General features: G+C 29.4%; 6 protein-coding genes across 6 annotated transcripts; 4 read left to right on the top strand and 2 right to left on the bottom strand.

Moving 5' to 3' along the window:
- Positions 1-1429: 1429 nt before the first annotated feature.
- On the top strand, positions 1430-4717 carry TVAGG3_0315900 (uncharacterized protein; the record flags this gene model as incomplete). Its single annotated transcript, XM_001304926.2, has 1 exon — positions 1972-4206. The coding sequence occupies one exon, from the start codon at positions 1972-1974 to the stop codon at positions 4204-4206; it is 2235 nt and encodes a 744-aa protein (XP_001304927.1).
- Positions 4718-5474: 757 nt separating this feature from the next.
- Positions 5475-6106, bottom strand: TVAGG3_0315890 (uncharacterized protein; the record flags this gene model as incomplete). The annotated part of the gene is made up of 1 exon (XM_001304925.2): positions 5779-6063. One exon carries the CDS (start codon positions 6061-6063, stop codon positions 5779-5781), a length of 285 nt encoding a protein of 94 aa, XP_001304926.1.
- A 394-nt stretch (positions 6107-6500) lies between these two features.
- Positions 6501-8528, bottom strand: TVAGG3_0315880 (protein CLEC16A family; the record flags this gene model as incomplete). The annotated part of the gene is made up of 1 exon (XM_001304924.1): positions 6885-8528. The coding sequence occupies one exon, from the start codon at positions 8526-8528 to the stop codon at positions 6885-6887; it is 1644 nt and encodes a 547-aa protein (XP_001304925.1).
- Positions 8529-9435: 907 nt separating this feature from the next.
- Positions 9436-10151, top strand: TVAGG3_0315870 (putrescine biosynthetic process from ornithine; the record flags this gene model as incomplete). Its single annotated transcript, XM_001304923.2, has 1 exon — positions 9436-10014. One exon carries the CDS (start codon positions 9436-9438, stop codon positions 10012-10014), a length of 579 nt encoding a protein of 192 aa, XP_001304924.1.
- Positions 10152-10307: 156 nt separating this feature from the next.
- Positions 10308-11236, top strand: TVAGG3_0315860 (DUF2407 C-terminal domain-containing protein; the record flags this gene model as incomplete). The annotated part of the gene is made up of 1 exon (XM_001304922.2): positions 10425-11180. One exon carries the CDS (start codon positions 10425-10427, stop codon positions 11178-11180), a length of 756 nt encoding a protein of 251 aa, XP_001304923.1.
- Positions 11237-11625: 389 nt separating this feature from the next.
- Positions 11626-12703, top strand: TVAGG3_0315850 (uncharacterized protein; the record flags this gene model as incomplete). Its single annotated transcript, XM_001304921.1, has 1 exon — positions 11906-12622. One exon carries the CDS (start codon positions 11906-11908, stop codon positions 12620-12622), a length of 717 nt encoding a protein of 238 aa, XP_001304922.1.
- Between the last annotated feature and the right edge of the window lie 4542 nt (positions 12704-17245).

Below are 17245 nucleotides of genomic sequence, written 5' to 3'. Positions count from 1 at the left end.
AGAATATACGAGTTTAGGTGGTATAATTTTTTCGATAAATTTGAGAGTATGTACGTTTAGGGCATCAAAAGTGTCAATTCGCTCAGCGAAAGCTGAGCTAGCTTCGTTCTCGAAAAAATAGGGAAGGAGTGAAAGAGAGTGATACAGATGTTGACACATTCATATCATTTCAACAAATTTTGATCAAATTGAAATTCAATAAAATTCAATTCACTTCATATCCTTCAGTCAGTACATTGACATCCTTCTACATCACAATGATAACTCGTGCATCAATAGTTCTACAACTAACTCAGAAAAAACAAGATTTTTCCTTCCAGCTTACAGCTTTTAAAAAGTTTCGATGATAAAAATCACTCTACTCTTGTTTATCGATATGTTGTGATAGTAGGTAAACGTATTCTTATCGATATTAATAAAAATATTTTTACGAAAATCTGAACCAATTACAGAGTTATTCATAAAGTTTATGATAACTGTAATTACTTCATCTTTGTTTAATATTTGAATAAACAATTTAATTTAATTTGCATAATTTTTTTGAGTTGAAAGACAGGAAACTTAGTTGAGTTTGTATTATTTTTATCGTTCAATTCATTGTATCAGTGAGTGATCCAGATATTTAAGATATTTACAAAAAATTTATTAATTTGATTAACAAATTTTAATCAAAATAGCAAAAATCTATTTGATAGCTGTAAGCAAACAATAATTTTTATTTCAAGCAAAATCAATTATTTTCATCTAAACGTATAAAATTGTCAATTTTATGAGAATAAATTTAAAATCTCATGAAATATAAAGGAGAGTAATATTTTTCAATTTTCTTTTTTTCTTTGTCTCAAATATTTTCTGTTGGGAATTTTCTTGTTATCAAAAAATAATTTTAATATTTGTTTATTTCATTACATACAATAAAATTTTAAAAACTCTATTTGTTCACAAGAAAATTTTTTCCCTTCATATGAAGAAACATTTTGTTCTCCATTTGATGCTGAGTCTAAATCTCGATTTTTGATTTTTCTTCTTTCCAAATTTCTTTTTTCCAAATTAGAAGTTTAATTCAAATTTTCAATAGTTTATATATTTTCTCAAACCGTCTTAGATTTTCTCACTTTTTAGGGATTTTCTCTCAAAATATACAAAAATAGTAATATCAATACATGTGTCTAATATACTTTAAAACCATCGTGATAAAATTCAAAAACGAAGAGTTCTTTTCTCCAAATTTTTTTCAAAATCAAAAAAATGAGATAAAAAAGCACATTTGGAAAATTCATTTTTAGCATTTTAGGAATTTTCTCACTTTTCTTCCAAATTGACATCCTTATTCATTCACTTTCCTTCCCTAATTTTTTTTTAATCGGAAAAGATAAATTATCATAGACACCTAGCATAAATATTTTTCTATAAAATCTAAACAGCATTGAAATTTTTGTAGATTCTGATTATTTTTTAAATATTATTTATATGACTTTTCTTTTGCTTTCCCTACTATCAATACTTGACAGATACTGCCTAGACGAAATAGGAGGTAAGTGCTCAAAAGATTATCATTCTATTAACTCTTTTGATGAAATTCAAAATAGAAATTCTTCAGTCTGGATGTTAATTCAAGTAATCAACAATGGAACATCATCAAAAAATATTATAATTAGCGAATTCCCTGTTGACAATATTAAGATAATAGGAGAGCCTGGTTCTTTGCTAAATATCGATTTCACCCGATACAACGGGAACTATCCTAGAATACTGAACATACAGAATTTACTTATTAATCAATTTATACAAAACAATATGATTTCGGACAATGTACTTTCTCTCACATTCAAAAATTGTACGATCGTCAGCAGCAACCAGCCTTTAGAACTCATCAGTATATTTGCGTTTATAGGTGACTATACTTCTATTAAAAATGTTTCGCAGATTTACAGTGATTACTTATTATTAGAAGGAGAAATTCCTTCTGGAATGCATTTAGAGCTGCATCCGCGCATGTCTTCTTCTAGGAATATCGCTATAGCCAATGAAAATCTAAATGTTGTACACGATTGCATACAAAATGTAATAACTATAACAAATAATGAAAGTGATAGCATAACCATTACAGACTCATCCTTCAAAAATGTAGATGTACGAATTCAGCACTCAAATGTAACTTTTAATATTCCAAGTTATACAAAGAACAAAATCATACCACCTAGTTATTCAATCAGCAATTCCAATGTTACATTAACATCATTTAGGAGCAGCATGCTTAATGATACCGATATTTATGCTGAAATTGAACTTATAAATTCAGAAATAACATTTACACCAAATTCTGAAGACAGTTATATTCCGGTGAACTTAGAGCTTACTAGATCTTCCATAAAATCAAATGGAGAACTCAAACTTCCTAAACTTTCATTAGATGCACCGAAATCTATTGATGGCAATGTTATTTGTTCAACACTTGGCGTAAGATACCAAAACTATGATTTTTCGGATGTAACGGCCCTTTTTGTTGTCACTAATCTGGAATTATTTAATCCATCTGGTCAATTACCACTGAAAATCAATGTTTCGGACTCGATTTCGGTATACAATAATTTTAGCACTGATATACTAAATCTAGAATTCAAAAAATCAGCAATTAAACTAAATATTTATCTAGATCAATATTCCTTATTCGATTCAAGCAAATTGATTGTAAGTAACGTTCAAACTCTCACAGATGTCAATTTTAATGCTATCTATAATGGTACATCTTACTTAAATAAGGAACAAGCTGAAAAAATTCTTCCAGGAACTAAACGTACCCTTGTACAATTCAAAGGAAATGATTCAGATCCAATAAGATTTGACTGTAATGTCGAAGATTCTAACCTAAGTAAGTACATTAATTTAGAACAAGCATTAAAATTCGAATCTGATGGTCACAACTCCGTAATAATGACGTATGTGAAAACTCCAGCCAGTACCACGCAAATTCTTTGCTACGCTACGGACAGAAACCTCTGTAAAGGAATGACCATTTTAAAGAGCGATACCCAAAAAGCTCCGGATTACGTAGACAGGGTTGTTCTCCATGTATTTGAAGGATTTTCTGCTGATTTTTATCTCAACTTCAATCTTACAAACCAACCTGTTGATTTTGTCATAGAAGGAAGCTCGGATAAAGTACAGGTAGTTAATATTAACTTGACCAGCGACACTAGATATATCCTGAAGTCCTTAGAATTCAAAGCGATCATCGCAAAGTTCAGATTTGATACTCCTGACAAATCTGTCAATCTCAAAAAGCTTATAGTTGATGAATACACTTTGTTTATGCCATCTGAGATTTATAACTTCGATAGTTGTGATCTAATTGTTTGCCATATTTCAGCAGTCAGATTATTCCAAACAAATCGTCCGAAATTCGAAGTTAATTTGGTTCCTTATATTGGCCTAAATCTTAATGAGAAGTCTGTTGATTTCTATCTCAATAATCAGCTAATAACTTCTATCCAAAATGAAAAACTCGACAACTACAAATTCCGAATGGTTGATAATGAAAAAACAATTATAACAGAAGAATATGTGCATTCAGGCTCTGATATCTTCCTTCATTTGATTGGAGAAAAACCAAAAATAATTTTCCGCACAAAAGTTCCTAATAATGAATCAACAGAATACATAGAAATATCTGATGGTACAGAAATTAATATTGATACAATGGGATTTGCCCCAATTCGCATAAATAATTTTGCTCGAGTCGCTGTTGATACAACTTATTCCTCTGAGCTAGTCCAGATATCATCATTAAAGTGCAAAGATCTAGAATGCACGATTAATAACAGTTACACCTCAAGTGTGTTTTTCAAGAACGTTTTCATGGAAGGAAAAGCCAGTATCATAGGAGTTAAGCAAGATATAAATGTTGTCATACTTTCCCTTCAAGTTAATGAAAAATCTAAAGCTGAAATCAGTAACGTTCAACTTGTCAATTCTGTTGACATTGAGGCTGATTCTTCTATCGTTTTGGGTGATGTACAAATCGGAAACACAAAATTCCACGTTCATCCTCATCAAGGAGACCAGAATTATCAAATTTATATAAATACAAATACCTATAAACACATGTCTCCTTCAGAAGTGAATGTAAGCTTTATTGAACAAGAAAAACAGTGCACAAACGCTACAAAAATTGTTCAAAGTCAATATGCCTTGGCTGAAAACTGAAAAAACGTTAACTTCTATCCAGGAAATTCAAACTACACTGCTATACTCGTAAATGATAACAAGGAATTGATTATTAATTGCAGTTCGAATGCAAATAACAACAAAGGCAACTCAAACAAAACTAAAACTATTGTAGGTGTAAGTGTCGGTGTTGCTATATTAATTTGCATTATTGGCGTAGTCATTGTTCTCGTGTGTGTCAGAAAAATGAATAGATCTAGTATGGACGCTTCGAGCTTGATTGAGGACCCTGTGGATAACTAATATTATATGATTTGTTTGTGCCTTCTGCGTTAAACAATTTCTGTTTAAAGTTGAATTTAAAATTATCTTTTTCTCATATCATATCAAAAGTACAAGAAAGATAAAATAATAAAAGAGAATAAGGGTTTCGTTTTGCTAAAATTGTCATTTTTATAGCATATTTGTTTTTGGATGTTTTGCGAAACCAAAAAAAAAACTATGATATACAATGTGTGTGTAAAGAAAATACTTTATTTACTAGTTAAAAAATCATTTGGTATTGATCAAGTTATTTTTTCTGGATAAGATATTATATGGATAATTGGATAGAAAATACAATTATATAATCTTGTACCTGGTTTAATTAAGCTAATTGTCATCAGAAACTTGTAATTTTTATGAATTTCAGATTTTCTTTTCATTACTGCTTTTCTTAATAGGTCAAGTTCTTATTTACGTTATAAAGTATGATATTTACAAATATCAAGTTATCGTGTTTTTTGAGAAATTATGAGAAACAAACAAAAATGAAAAAGATAGGAATAGCAATGAATAGTGATGTGGGTATAGAAAATGTAAGAGATATGAATGCAAAGCAATCAGTATTTAGGATATTGACCATAGATTTCGAAAAAAAAATGCTGCATATTGAGCGAAAACTATGATTATATTATAAGGCTGTCATTTAAAGCATAATGAAACTATTCCCTTTTCATTTTAATCGAATAAGATAGTAAAGATTTTTGAATTAGCTAGAAACTGATGAGATGTTTTCACAAATCAGATTTTTAATCTCTATAATGCATAATTCACTCAATATCTCAATTTTGATATTGCGAGATATTTTTGCTATCGGTTTCGCAATTTTGACACAATAGCAAGAGGGTTCTATAAGCATTATTATCAACGTAGAATCTGAATATCATATCAGAAAATGTCGCAAATCTGACATTTACCCGACAAAATAGCAAAAATAATTGAATACTTTTCGCAAAAACTTTAAAAATCGATAAAAATATGAAATATAGATATTAAAGAGACTTTTTATATAATATTCATAAAGATTTTCCAAAAATATGATACCGCAAAATTAAAAAAGTGACGTCTTGAGTGGAGTCAAAGGTCGAAATTGCTAGCTAAATGTTTTTTTAGCGAAATTGCGTATTGTACGTTTTTTTCGCAAAACGAAACCCTTAAAGAGAAATTCATCAACAAACATAAATGACAGTTTACTCGAAAAGTGAGTTTTTTGATTAAGGAGTGAAATTAGAAGATGATTAGGCTAAGGTGAAATCTCTCAAAGTCGCATGAATATCGAGAGATTTTAGCTTAGTAAACGGAAACGCTTGTTCCACGGAATTGGGAATGTGGTTTAAAGCTGATGACTTCCGGCTCGGAATCAACTCTAGAAATACGCTCCTCGATACTTGCCTTATTCATGAATGCAGAAGGAACAAATTTGTGGGGAATTGTGAATGGTGTTTGTGGGCGTGGAAGCCAGGCAGCAATTTGTTCTGGTCTCTGGTTGAAAACACCCATATACTTCCCGGACTCCTCTAATTCTTCATCCGAATCGTCAACCTGGAACCAGATAGAGTCCATGTAAAGTGTCATAACCGACAAATCTGAAAGTTAAAATTTTTCCAATTTCGAAAAGTTGCTCATTTAATGTTTTCTTTAAATATTAAAAGGGAAATTTTTGCAAGTTCCGAAATTTTGAGAGCATTCAAATTTCAATATGCATTCAAAACATGTTTTTGAGAATGAATCTTCTTTAATCTACATATCGAAAATATCATTTTTAAAATTTTTCATCGAATGGAAAATTTTTCGGTTAGAATTTCGATAAAATGTTGGAAAAAAGAACGAATTATGTTATTTTAGTTTGATTTACAATGTTTATCCTATATAGATCTTAAACGATGTTTTATCAGCATAAAAATCTTGTGACTGGAAAATTTTGATGAAAATTTTATGGAATTTTCTTCCAATTTCCGATAATTTGGATTTTACATTTAATGCTGAAACTTTTTTATTAATTATTTCATGAGGCCACCTTAAATTTTCAAAATCTTGAAATGGCAGATAGAAATTGTTTTATCGGATTTACTCCTTATAAAAAGTCTATTGATGTTTTTCATAGATCCGATGCAATATAATCCAATTTTGTCAAGGTTTACATTCAATAAAAATTAAACTATGAGATTTTAGCTTATAATTTATACAATGTAGAGGAAATCATGAGTATATTATGTTTTTAATAGTGATTACTTTCAAACCAATATGTAAAATTTCAATTTCTGAAATTCACCGATTGACATATATTTTCGGAGAATGAAACAACTAGTAAATCATTTTAAACAAAGTAAAGAATATATGATCATAGGTAAATAAACAAACATATTTAAATGAGAACAAAAATATAATATAAAATATCATATTTGTAATGATAATGAATCCAATGTAGCTAATGCAAGGTCAATTTTTCTATATTGGACTTCGCTTTCGAACAGTGCGGCAGAGGATGCCGTAGAAAATTGTAAAACTGTTTTGACTCGTTCATTCAAGGACAAACTTTTTCGCTTCGTTTGCTGGTTGTTTGACCATATTGTAACAGACTTTGAAGACTTATATGGGAGAGGCTCTACATATATATCCCAAAGCTTCAATGATCTCGCTTCGTCGAGCAGTTTTATCTCATTTGGAGTCAAAATTAAATCTGTTTCATCGGCCAAAACAAACGCCTGAGCGTAAGTTGATGATATTGAAGCTAGATTGAACCAAACAAATGACTTTTTGTTGTATCTCGCTAAGGAAGCTTCGATTTCTGCAAGTTGTGTCACTAATGTATATAATTTTCCTTTATTTTGCTCTTTTTTAGGATTTAGAACGTAGTCTAGGTCTGTTCTCTGCCTGGAAGCGATTCTTCCGGATAAAATTTTGCATAACTCAATAGTAGATTCCGATTTTAGATCTGAAATTATTGATTTTTTGATTGTTTTTACAATACTCGGTGGTTCTGAGCATATATTCTCAAATATTCTTAATACCAAAGCCATATTTAGCGTGGATTCTCTTTCTTGGAATATAAGTGTCAACTTTTGAAAAATTCTCGATTTTGAAGTGGATTTTTTGAGAGACATTGAGAATCTTTTAATTGATGGCATCTGGCTTTGTTGTATTAAACCAAGTGATGATGCTTTATCGATTAAAAACAATCTTTTTTCAAGACTATATAATAATATCGCTAAAGTAGCTGGTTGTTTGATATTTAATTTAGTAATCATGCTTGGTAATATCTCCATGATCATCGAACGTGCTGGGGAATCTGCCAGAAATGAGAGAGCTCTGCCAATAAAATTGGGATTTAATTGTAGTAGAGTTTTTCGTAATTTTTCGATAATAAACTCTTGCAACTCGAGAGGGACAACATTGAGTACATCGACAATGAAAGCAAATCCATCAGAGTCTAAAGACTCGATTAAATGTTCGAATTGATTTTTTGTAGCATTGGATGAAATTATCTCTATTAAAACATTATTCTTACACGTAAACAAATTCAGAACGATAAACCGAGCTGCTGCAACTGTAGTTGAGTCTTGGTTGCTTATGTGAGCAATGGCCAGATCAAATATAGCGCATTTCTGCTGTGCTTCGCTAAATATATATGTTACTGGTATTATTTTTAATTTAATTGATAAACCTTTAAGAATTGTCATATATGATTGGAGAACATCAGTTGAGGATAAGTCAAATGGATATGTTAGTATACTATTTGTAATTCCTTCATCAAATATGAGTGTAATTTCATTCGTTGAACCGCATGTTTGGTATAGAAAATCACAAAATCGTAAAAGCTTAAGTTGGATATTTGTCTCTAATGGGTTATGCAATATTTTATTAAAAGCTGTAAATACATCTGATTTTTGTAACTGTTGAAGTTTGATTAAATAAGAATCTGTGGATTTCGATATAAATTCCCTGATTTTATCCAAACACCCAACATAGTCATTGAGTGTTGATACGGAATAAGAATTAATAATAGCCTTGCAAGTATTGCTTAGGCTATCAAGATTCATTTTATTGAATGTCAGATTTTTCTTTAGATGTCATATTCTATAGTAAATGTTATATATGCATTATGTAGTATGTAAATTTCACCTTATCTAGCTGAATTGTTCCAAAAAATCAAATTCAAATAATTCATATTAAAGATACAGTGTTTAGATATGATAGAATAGTCTCATTGCTAAATTTAAATGCATATGCGGACAAGAAAACTTGAAATAATATTCTTTATTAAATGACCAGTGAAGCCAATGATAGCTAGGCTATATTATCTATAAATGAGTTGTTTAATAACACTTTTTGTGTAATTTAGAACGTTCCATTTCATTTTTTTTCATGGAGTTTCCAATATCAATCCCAATTTAAAAGTTTAAAGATATCAAAACTCCATTCTACTTTTACGATACAGCTGTGCTTAGAAAAACACTAGATCTTTTAACAAATGAAGCCCAGAAATACAAAAATTATAAAATTCATTATGCAATCAAAGCCAATCCCAATCCAAAGTTGCTAAATATTATTAAACAATATGGTATTGGAATAGATACTGTGAGTGGCAACGAAATTTTAACCGCAATTCGTAATGGTTTTAACCCTAACGAAATTGTATTCGCTGGAGTTGGAAAAACAGATGACGAAATTGGTGTTGCTATTGACAATGGTATTTATTGTTTCAATGTTGAATCCCTTCAAGAAATTGATGTTATTAACGAAATAGCCTCATCTAAGAACAAAATTGTTAATATATGTATTCGTGTAAATCCAAACATTTGTGCTCACACGCATCATCATATAACGACAGGCTTATATGAAAATAAATTTGGAATTTGCTCAAGAGATTTAGAAAAAGCAATTCTGAACATTAATTCATATCCACATCTTAGGTTTTTAGGTTTCCACTTTCATATAGGATCCCAAATGCTAGATCTTTCAGATTTCGAAAAATTAGTTTTATTTATTCATGACCTTCTTGAATTATATCGCTCAAAAGGAATTAATGTGAAGATTTTAGATGTTGGAGGTGGATTAGGTGTTTCATACACAAATCCTAATCTTTTACCTGATTTTGAAAAATATTTCAAAATATTTTCGAGCTTATCACCCAAAGTTGAAGAAATTCACTTCGAACTAGGTCGATCAATTATTTGTCAATGCGGATCTCTTGTCACAAAGTTATTATATATTAAGCAAGGAATGGAAAGGAACTTCGCCATTGTAGATGGCGGTATGACCGAACTTATTCGTCCTGCATTATATAATGCTTTTCATTTAGTCGAAAATGTTACTCACCCAGGTAATGATTATGAATTTGATGTTGTTGGGCCAGTATGCGAATCATCAGATGTTATAGCACATTCCGTGAAGATGGGAGATGCCAAAAGAGGCGACTATGTCATAATAAGAAGTGCTGGAGCATATGGTGAATCAATGGCATCATCGTATCTATGCAGAGACATACCTTTGGGATATATTTCAGAAGAATTTCAAGATAATTGAATTCTCTTGTCATAAGATTCAATTATTGCTTAGAAAGTCATAGGAAATCTTTGGTTTTGAAGAAAATTTGCATGATTATCAAGCCAGAGCTCGTGTCATATGTTAAGAAATATTTTTTGCTTATTAAAATAGCGAACATATTTAATCATTAGATATTTTTTTGCTTTATTCAATATTGAATGTAAAATTGACCGTACATTAGTTTTTTTCATTGAATTTCCAACGATCAATTGATTTTAATTCAATGTAAACCTTGTTATTAGTAATAATGTTCCGAATGTTTTTATGAAAATTTTATCATTTGTGAGAGATTTTTTTACAAATACAAGAAGTCCATAAAAACATTTTGTTAGATCAATTATCATCTCTAGAGAATTCAAAAATTTCTCCATTCAAAACTTTAATTGAATATGGAAGAGTCTCCCGAGTGCCCTCTGCTAACTAGCCAAGAACTGCACGAAAATGACTTTCCAGTCAATGCAGTTTTCCCAGATGGCAGTAGGAAATCATATAACTTCACCAGAAGTACCACGGTTGGCGATTTAATCAAAACAATACAAAGCGACTCTAGTGTTGTTATTCCAAAAGATAAATCGATTTGTATTATTTACCGAGGACGTATCTTAAAATCAGTTGAGAAATTCTCTGAAATTGACTCAGTCCCAGATTACACGGTCACAATATTATTCAGATTAAATAAATCTGATATCATTGTTGATAAAGAAGATCTAGAGTCAGAGCTTCGTGGCTTTGACCGTCTAACTCGAATGAATTATACCCCAGAGCAAATTCAAGAAATCAGACTCTCTTTCCACACAATGAGAGGTGGCCTGAACGATACTGATGATCAAAAATATGAAGCTGAAGAAGAATGGCTTCCAGTCATTTTTAATTCAGATAATCCACTTGAAGCTTTTCAAGCAGCTGATGCAGAAAGACCGGTTCAAGTGCAAAACACTCCTAGGCATAACGAAGTTCAGATAAACACAGAAATATCAGGAACAATAGTTTTCCTATTCGCACTTTGTTTCGGACTTATCTTCGGTCCATTTTCGCTATTACTTTTGTTTGTATCATTCCATGATGTGTTTGGAATAGGCGGTCTTGTTGTCGGATCAGCCATTAATATAATATTATATTTTGCTTTCGGATTCAGTATTTTCTAACTTAATCTTATCTTGTTTTATATTTTGCGTATATTTCTATCAAATTTATATTAAATTCATCTTTCATAAATTCATTGTTTTTATGATTTGAGTGTACAGCATATAATCTCTTAGAATATGTCAAGGCAGCTTATGTGTGTCATGTTCTACATATTTGAATCATTGATATTTAGAAATTTAATATCAGTGAAATTTAGAAATGTTTTCAGTACTCAATGTTGTTGGATTTCATATGCAAACTTACAGGAAAAGCGCAACTATAATGAGTTATTATATGAAATGGCGAATGGCATAAAAATGAGGATTTTTATCCGTATTCAATCAAAAATTTTCGCCAAATCGAATTCCATTGAGCAGCTGGTGCTAGTCCAATATAAATGATTAAGAATCAAATGCCATCAATATAAATTTGACATTCGTTTAGAAATAAAATTTCAAATCAAAATGTCGCTTCATGGGAAGGAAAGTCCTGTTAAGCGTTCAAATCATATAACGGAGCCTCATGCTTCGAATTCGATAATGAAAAGGTATATTTTATTTTTAACTTCAGAAAGAAAATACAAGATCAATTTCATAATCAATTTTTAAGTGAAATTGAGGAGATTGTGCATGGGACTGACTATCTTGTTACATCATCAGCTATGTCACGAAATACGGGAAAAAAATACTCACCAAGCAAAGTTATTGCGCAACGCAAAAATACATCACCTTCAAAAGCAAAAGAAATGACGGATGATGAACGAAAACAACTAATATCGCGAAAAGTTGTCCCAAAAATGTCAAAACATAAAGTTTCGAATATTCCAGTCAGAAAGTCTAGACTTACTGAACTGGCAGTAAATCCTTCTGAAAAGAAATCGAGTAGTAAAATACCTGTTCCAAAGTCTAATTCATATACTAGAAAATCACTTCGCATAAATAAAAAAGAAAATCCAGAATTCGAAACGATTAAAACTGAACCACGCAAAGAAACACCTCCAGATTCGATCAATAGCAATGTAGACATTAATGCACCGATAATTCCTCTAAGTCCTGGTTCAATTGAGATGCAAATGGCTCCAATTGCAGCATTTGGTCAGACGAGTTCATCCAATGATGCAACACCTCTTAAAATTAACTTTGAATCTGATGGAGAATATGATATTGAAGAAGAAGAATTTTATGTCGAGCAAATGCTTGATAATTCTAAAACTTCAAGCGAATATCTTAATACTATAGGAAATATGATTGAGAATACACTGAAATTAGCACAAACAACGCCTGCAGCAAGTCAAGAAATATTTGACATTAAAGCTGATGATTCTGATGTCAGCGAACATGATGCTGAATCAAATGTGTTCTCAACCCAACAGAGAGATAGCGACGACTCCATTGATAATGAAATTGTTGATATACAAATTGACAGTTTGCCTAGATCTCCGTTTTCTGCCAAAAAGCATTAGAACTACTATTTTATTTTCCATGAATTTTTGTTGTTATAAATTTTTTGTTTGAATCTTCTATCGTATACATATGATAATTTTACTCTGCACACATTAACAGACTAATAACTGTCCTGAAAGCAAATATAGAATGTGAACTTGATAAAATTATCCACTAGATTTACATCAATGAAAATTCAAATGAATTATTAACCCAATGGAAGAAGATGAACATTGTGATTACATTGGAGTGAGATTTGACATTGTAAGTAAAACTGCTGGATCCAAAATTCATATCATTTGCAAAGGAATCAGCGTTGAAAAATTGCTCAAAATAAGAGCAATATCCTATTCTGTTTCTTTCCAAATTAAACCATATTTTCATCTATTGAAGCTCCTTGTGAAAGAGAAATTGAGCATCTATCATTATCATGAGTAATGGTGTACTTACACCCATCTGGCATTAACAAGACATGACGTATTTTCAAATAGTCATTGTCTCATGAAAAATCTGTCTATAAAAAGTTAAATAGTCTTCTTCATCATGACTCATAAACATCTGATAAATATCTTTATATCATCCTGCAATATCTAATTCCAGTTATAGAAAAAATATTTATTTAGAGATAATAATAACATTTCCTTATGAACAATCCCTTGATGTAATCGAAAACTTCAATACAATCTGAGTATAGAGATTATGTCATTCTTCATCATTGCCCAAAAAAACTCTGTTTGTTATCTTAATCTCAATAGTTATAGAAAAAATATATATAAATTTAGAGATAATAATAACATTTCTTTATTCGCTCTTTATGAACAATCCCTTGATGTAATCGAAAACTTCAATACAATCTGAGTATAGAGATTATGTCATTCTTCATCATTGCCCAAAAAAACTCTGTTTGTTATCTTAATCTCAATAGTTATAGAAAAAAATATTTATAAATTTAGAGATAATAATAACATTTCTTTATTCGCTCTTTATGAACAATCCCTTGATGTAATCGAAAACTTCAATACAATCTGAGTATAGAGATTATGTCATTCTTCATCATTGCCCAAAAAAACTCTGTTTGTTATCTTAATCTCAATAGTTATAGAAAAAAATATTTATAAATTTAGAGATAATAATAACATTTCTTTATTCGCTCTTTATGAACAATCCCTTGATGTAATCGAAACTTCAATACAATCTGAGTATAGAGATTATGTCATTCTTCATCATTGCCCAAAAAAACTCTGTTTGTCTTTTAATCTCAATAGTTATAGAAAAAAATATTTATAAATTTAGAGATAATAATAACATTTCTTTATTCGCTCTTTATGAACAATCCCTTGATGTAATCGAAAACTTCAATACAATCTGAGTATAGAGATTATGTCATTCTTCATCATTGCCCAAAAAAAACTCTGTTTGTTCTTTTAATCTCAATAGTTATAGAAAAAAATATTTATAAATTTAGAGATAATAATAACATTTCTTTATTCGCTCTTTATGAACAATCCCTTGATGTAATCGAAAACTTCAATACAATCTGAGTATAGAGATTATGTCATTCTTCATCATTGCCCAAAAAAAACTCTGTTTGTTATCTTAATCTCAATAGTTATAGAAAAAAATATTTATAAATTTAGAGATAATAATAACATTTCTTTATTCGCTCTTTATGAACAATCCCTTGATGTAATCGAAAACTTCAATACAATCTGAGTATAGAGATTATGTCATTCTTCATCATTGCCCAAAAAAACTCTGTTTGTTATCTTAATCTCAATAGTTATAGAAAAAAATATTTATAAATTTAGAGATAATAATAACATTTCTTTATTCGCTCTTTATGAACAATCCCTTGATGTAATCGAAAACTTCAATACAATCTGAGTATAGAGATTATGTCATTCTTCATCATTGCCCAAAAAAACTCTGTTTGTTCTTTTAATCTCAATAGTTATAGAAAAAAATATTTATAAATTTAGAGATAATAATAACATTTCTTTATTCGCTCTTTATGAACAATCCCTTGATGTAATCGAAAACTTCAATACAATCTGAGTATAGAGATTATGTCATTCTTCATCATTGCCCAAAAAAACTCTGTTTGTTATCTTAATCTCAATAGTTATAGAAAAAAATATTTATAAATTTAGAGATAATAATAACATTTCTTTATTCGCTCTTTATGAACAATCCCTTGATGTAATCGAAAACTTCAATACAATCTGAGTATAGAATTTATGTCATTCTTCATCATTGCCCAAAAAAACTCTGTTTTTCTTTTAATCTCAATAGTTATAGAAAAAAATATTTATAAATTTAGAGATAATAATAACATTTCTTATTCGCTCTTTATGAACAATCCCTTGATGTAATCGAAAACTTCAATACAATCTGAGTATAGAGATTATGTCATTCTTCATCATTGCCCAAAAAAACTCTGTTTGTTATCTTAATCTCAATAGTTATAGAAAAAAATATTTATAAATTTTAGAGATAATAATAACATTTCTTTATTCGCTCTTTATGAACAATCCCTTGATGTAATCGAAAACTTCAATACAATCTGAGTATAGAGATTATGTCATTCTTCATCATTGCCCAAAAAAAACTCTGTTTGTTCTTTTAATCTCAATAGTTATAGAAAAAAATATTTATAAATTTAGAGATAATAATAACATTTCTTTATTCGCTCTTTATGAACAATCCCTTGATGTAATCGAAAACTTCAATACAATCTGAGTATAGAGATTATGTCATTCTTCATCATTGCCCAAAAAAACTCTGTTTGTTATCTTAATCTCAATAGTTATAGAAAAAAATATTTATAAATTTAGAGATAATAATAACATTTCTTTATTCGCTCTTTATGAACAATCCCTTGATGTAATCGAAAACTTCAATACAATCTGAGTATAGAGATTATGTCATTCTTCATCATTGCCCAAAAAAACTCTGTTTGTTATCTTAATCTCAATAGTTATAGAAAAAAATATTTATAAATTTAGAGATAATAATAACATTTCTTTATTCGCTCTTTATGAACAATCCCTTGATGTAATCGAAAACTTCAATACAATCTGAGTATAGAGATTATGTCTTTCATCATTGCCCAAAAAAACTCTGTTTGTTTTTAATCTCAATAGTTATAGAAAAAAATATTTATAAATTTAGAGATAATAATAACATTTCTTTATTCGCTCTTTATGAACAATCCCTTGATGTAATCGAAAACTTCAATACAATCTGAGTATAGAGATTATGTCATTCTTCATCATTGCCCAAAAAAACTCTGTTTGTTATCTTAATCTCAATAGTTATAGAAAAAAATATTTATAAATTTAGAGATAATAATAACATTTCTTTATTCGCTCTTTATGAACAATCCTTGATGTAATCGAAAACTTCAATACAATCTGAGTATAGAGATTATGTCATTCTTCATCATTGCCCAAAAAAACTCTGTTTGTTATTTAATCTCAATAGTTATAGAAAAAATATTTATAAATTTAGAGATAATAATAACATTTCTTTATTCGCTCTTTATGAACAATCCCTTGATGTAATCGAAAACTTCAATACAATCTGAGTATAGAGATTATGTCATTCTTCATCATTGCCCAAAAAAACTCTGTTTGTTATCTTAATCTCAATAGTTATAGAAAAAAATATTTATAAATTTAGAGATAATAATAACATTTCTTTATTCGCTCTTTATGAACAATCCCTTGATGTAATCGAAAACTTCAATACAATCTGAGTATAGAGATTATGTCATTCTTCATCATTGCCCAAAAAAAACTCTGTTTGTTATCTTAATCTCAATAGTTATAGAAAAAAATATTTATAAATTTAGAGATAATAATAACATTTCTTTATTCGCTCTTTATGAACAATCCCTTGATGTAATCGAAAACTTCAATACAATCTGAGTATAGAGATTATGTCATTCTTCATCATTGCCCAAAAAAACTCTGTTTGTTATCTTAATCTCAATAGTTATAGAAAAAATATTTATAAATTTAGAGATAATAATAACATTTCTTTATTCGCTCTTTATGAACAATCCCTTGATGTAATCGAAAACTTCAATACAATCTGAGTATAGAGATTATGTCATTCTTCATCATTGCCCAAAAAAACTCTGTTTGTTATCTTAATCTCAATAGTTATAGAAAAAAATATTTATAAATTTAGAGATAATAATAACATTTCTTTATTCGCTCTTTATGAACAATCCCTTGATGTAATCGAAAACTTCAATACAATCTGAGTATAGAGATTATGTCATTCTTCATCATTGCCCAAAAAACTCTGTTTGTTATCTTAATCTCAATAGTTATAGAAAAAAATATTTATAAATTTAGAGATAATAATAACATTTCTTTATTCGCTCTTTATGAACAATCCCTTGATGTAATCGAAAACTTCAATACAATCTGAGTATAGAGATTATGTCATTCTTCATCATTGCCCAAAAAAACTCTGTTTGTTATCTTAATCTCAATAGTTATAGAAAAAAATATTTATAAATTTAGAGATAATAATAACATTTCTTTATTCGCTCTTTATGAACAATCCCTTGATGTAATCGAAAACTTCAATACAATCTGAGTATAGAGATTATGTCATTCTTCATCATTGCC

The sequence above is a fragment of the Trichomonas vaginalis genome, chromosome V (genome assembly GCF_026262505.1).
Source record: "Trichomonas vaginalis G3 chromosome V, whole genome shotgun sequence".
Taxonomy (NCBI): domain Eukaryota; phylum Parabasalia; order Trichomonadida; family Trichomonadidae; genus Trichomonas; species Trichomonas vaginalis.
This window is presented reverse-complemented; position numbering and strand designations above follow the sequence as displayed.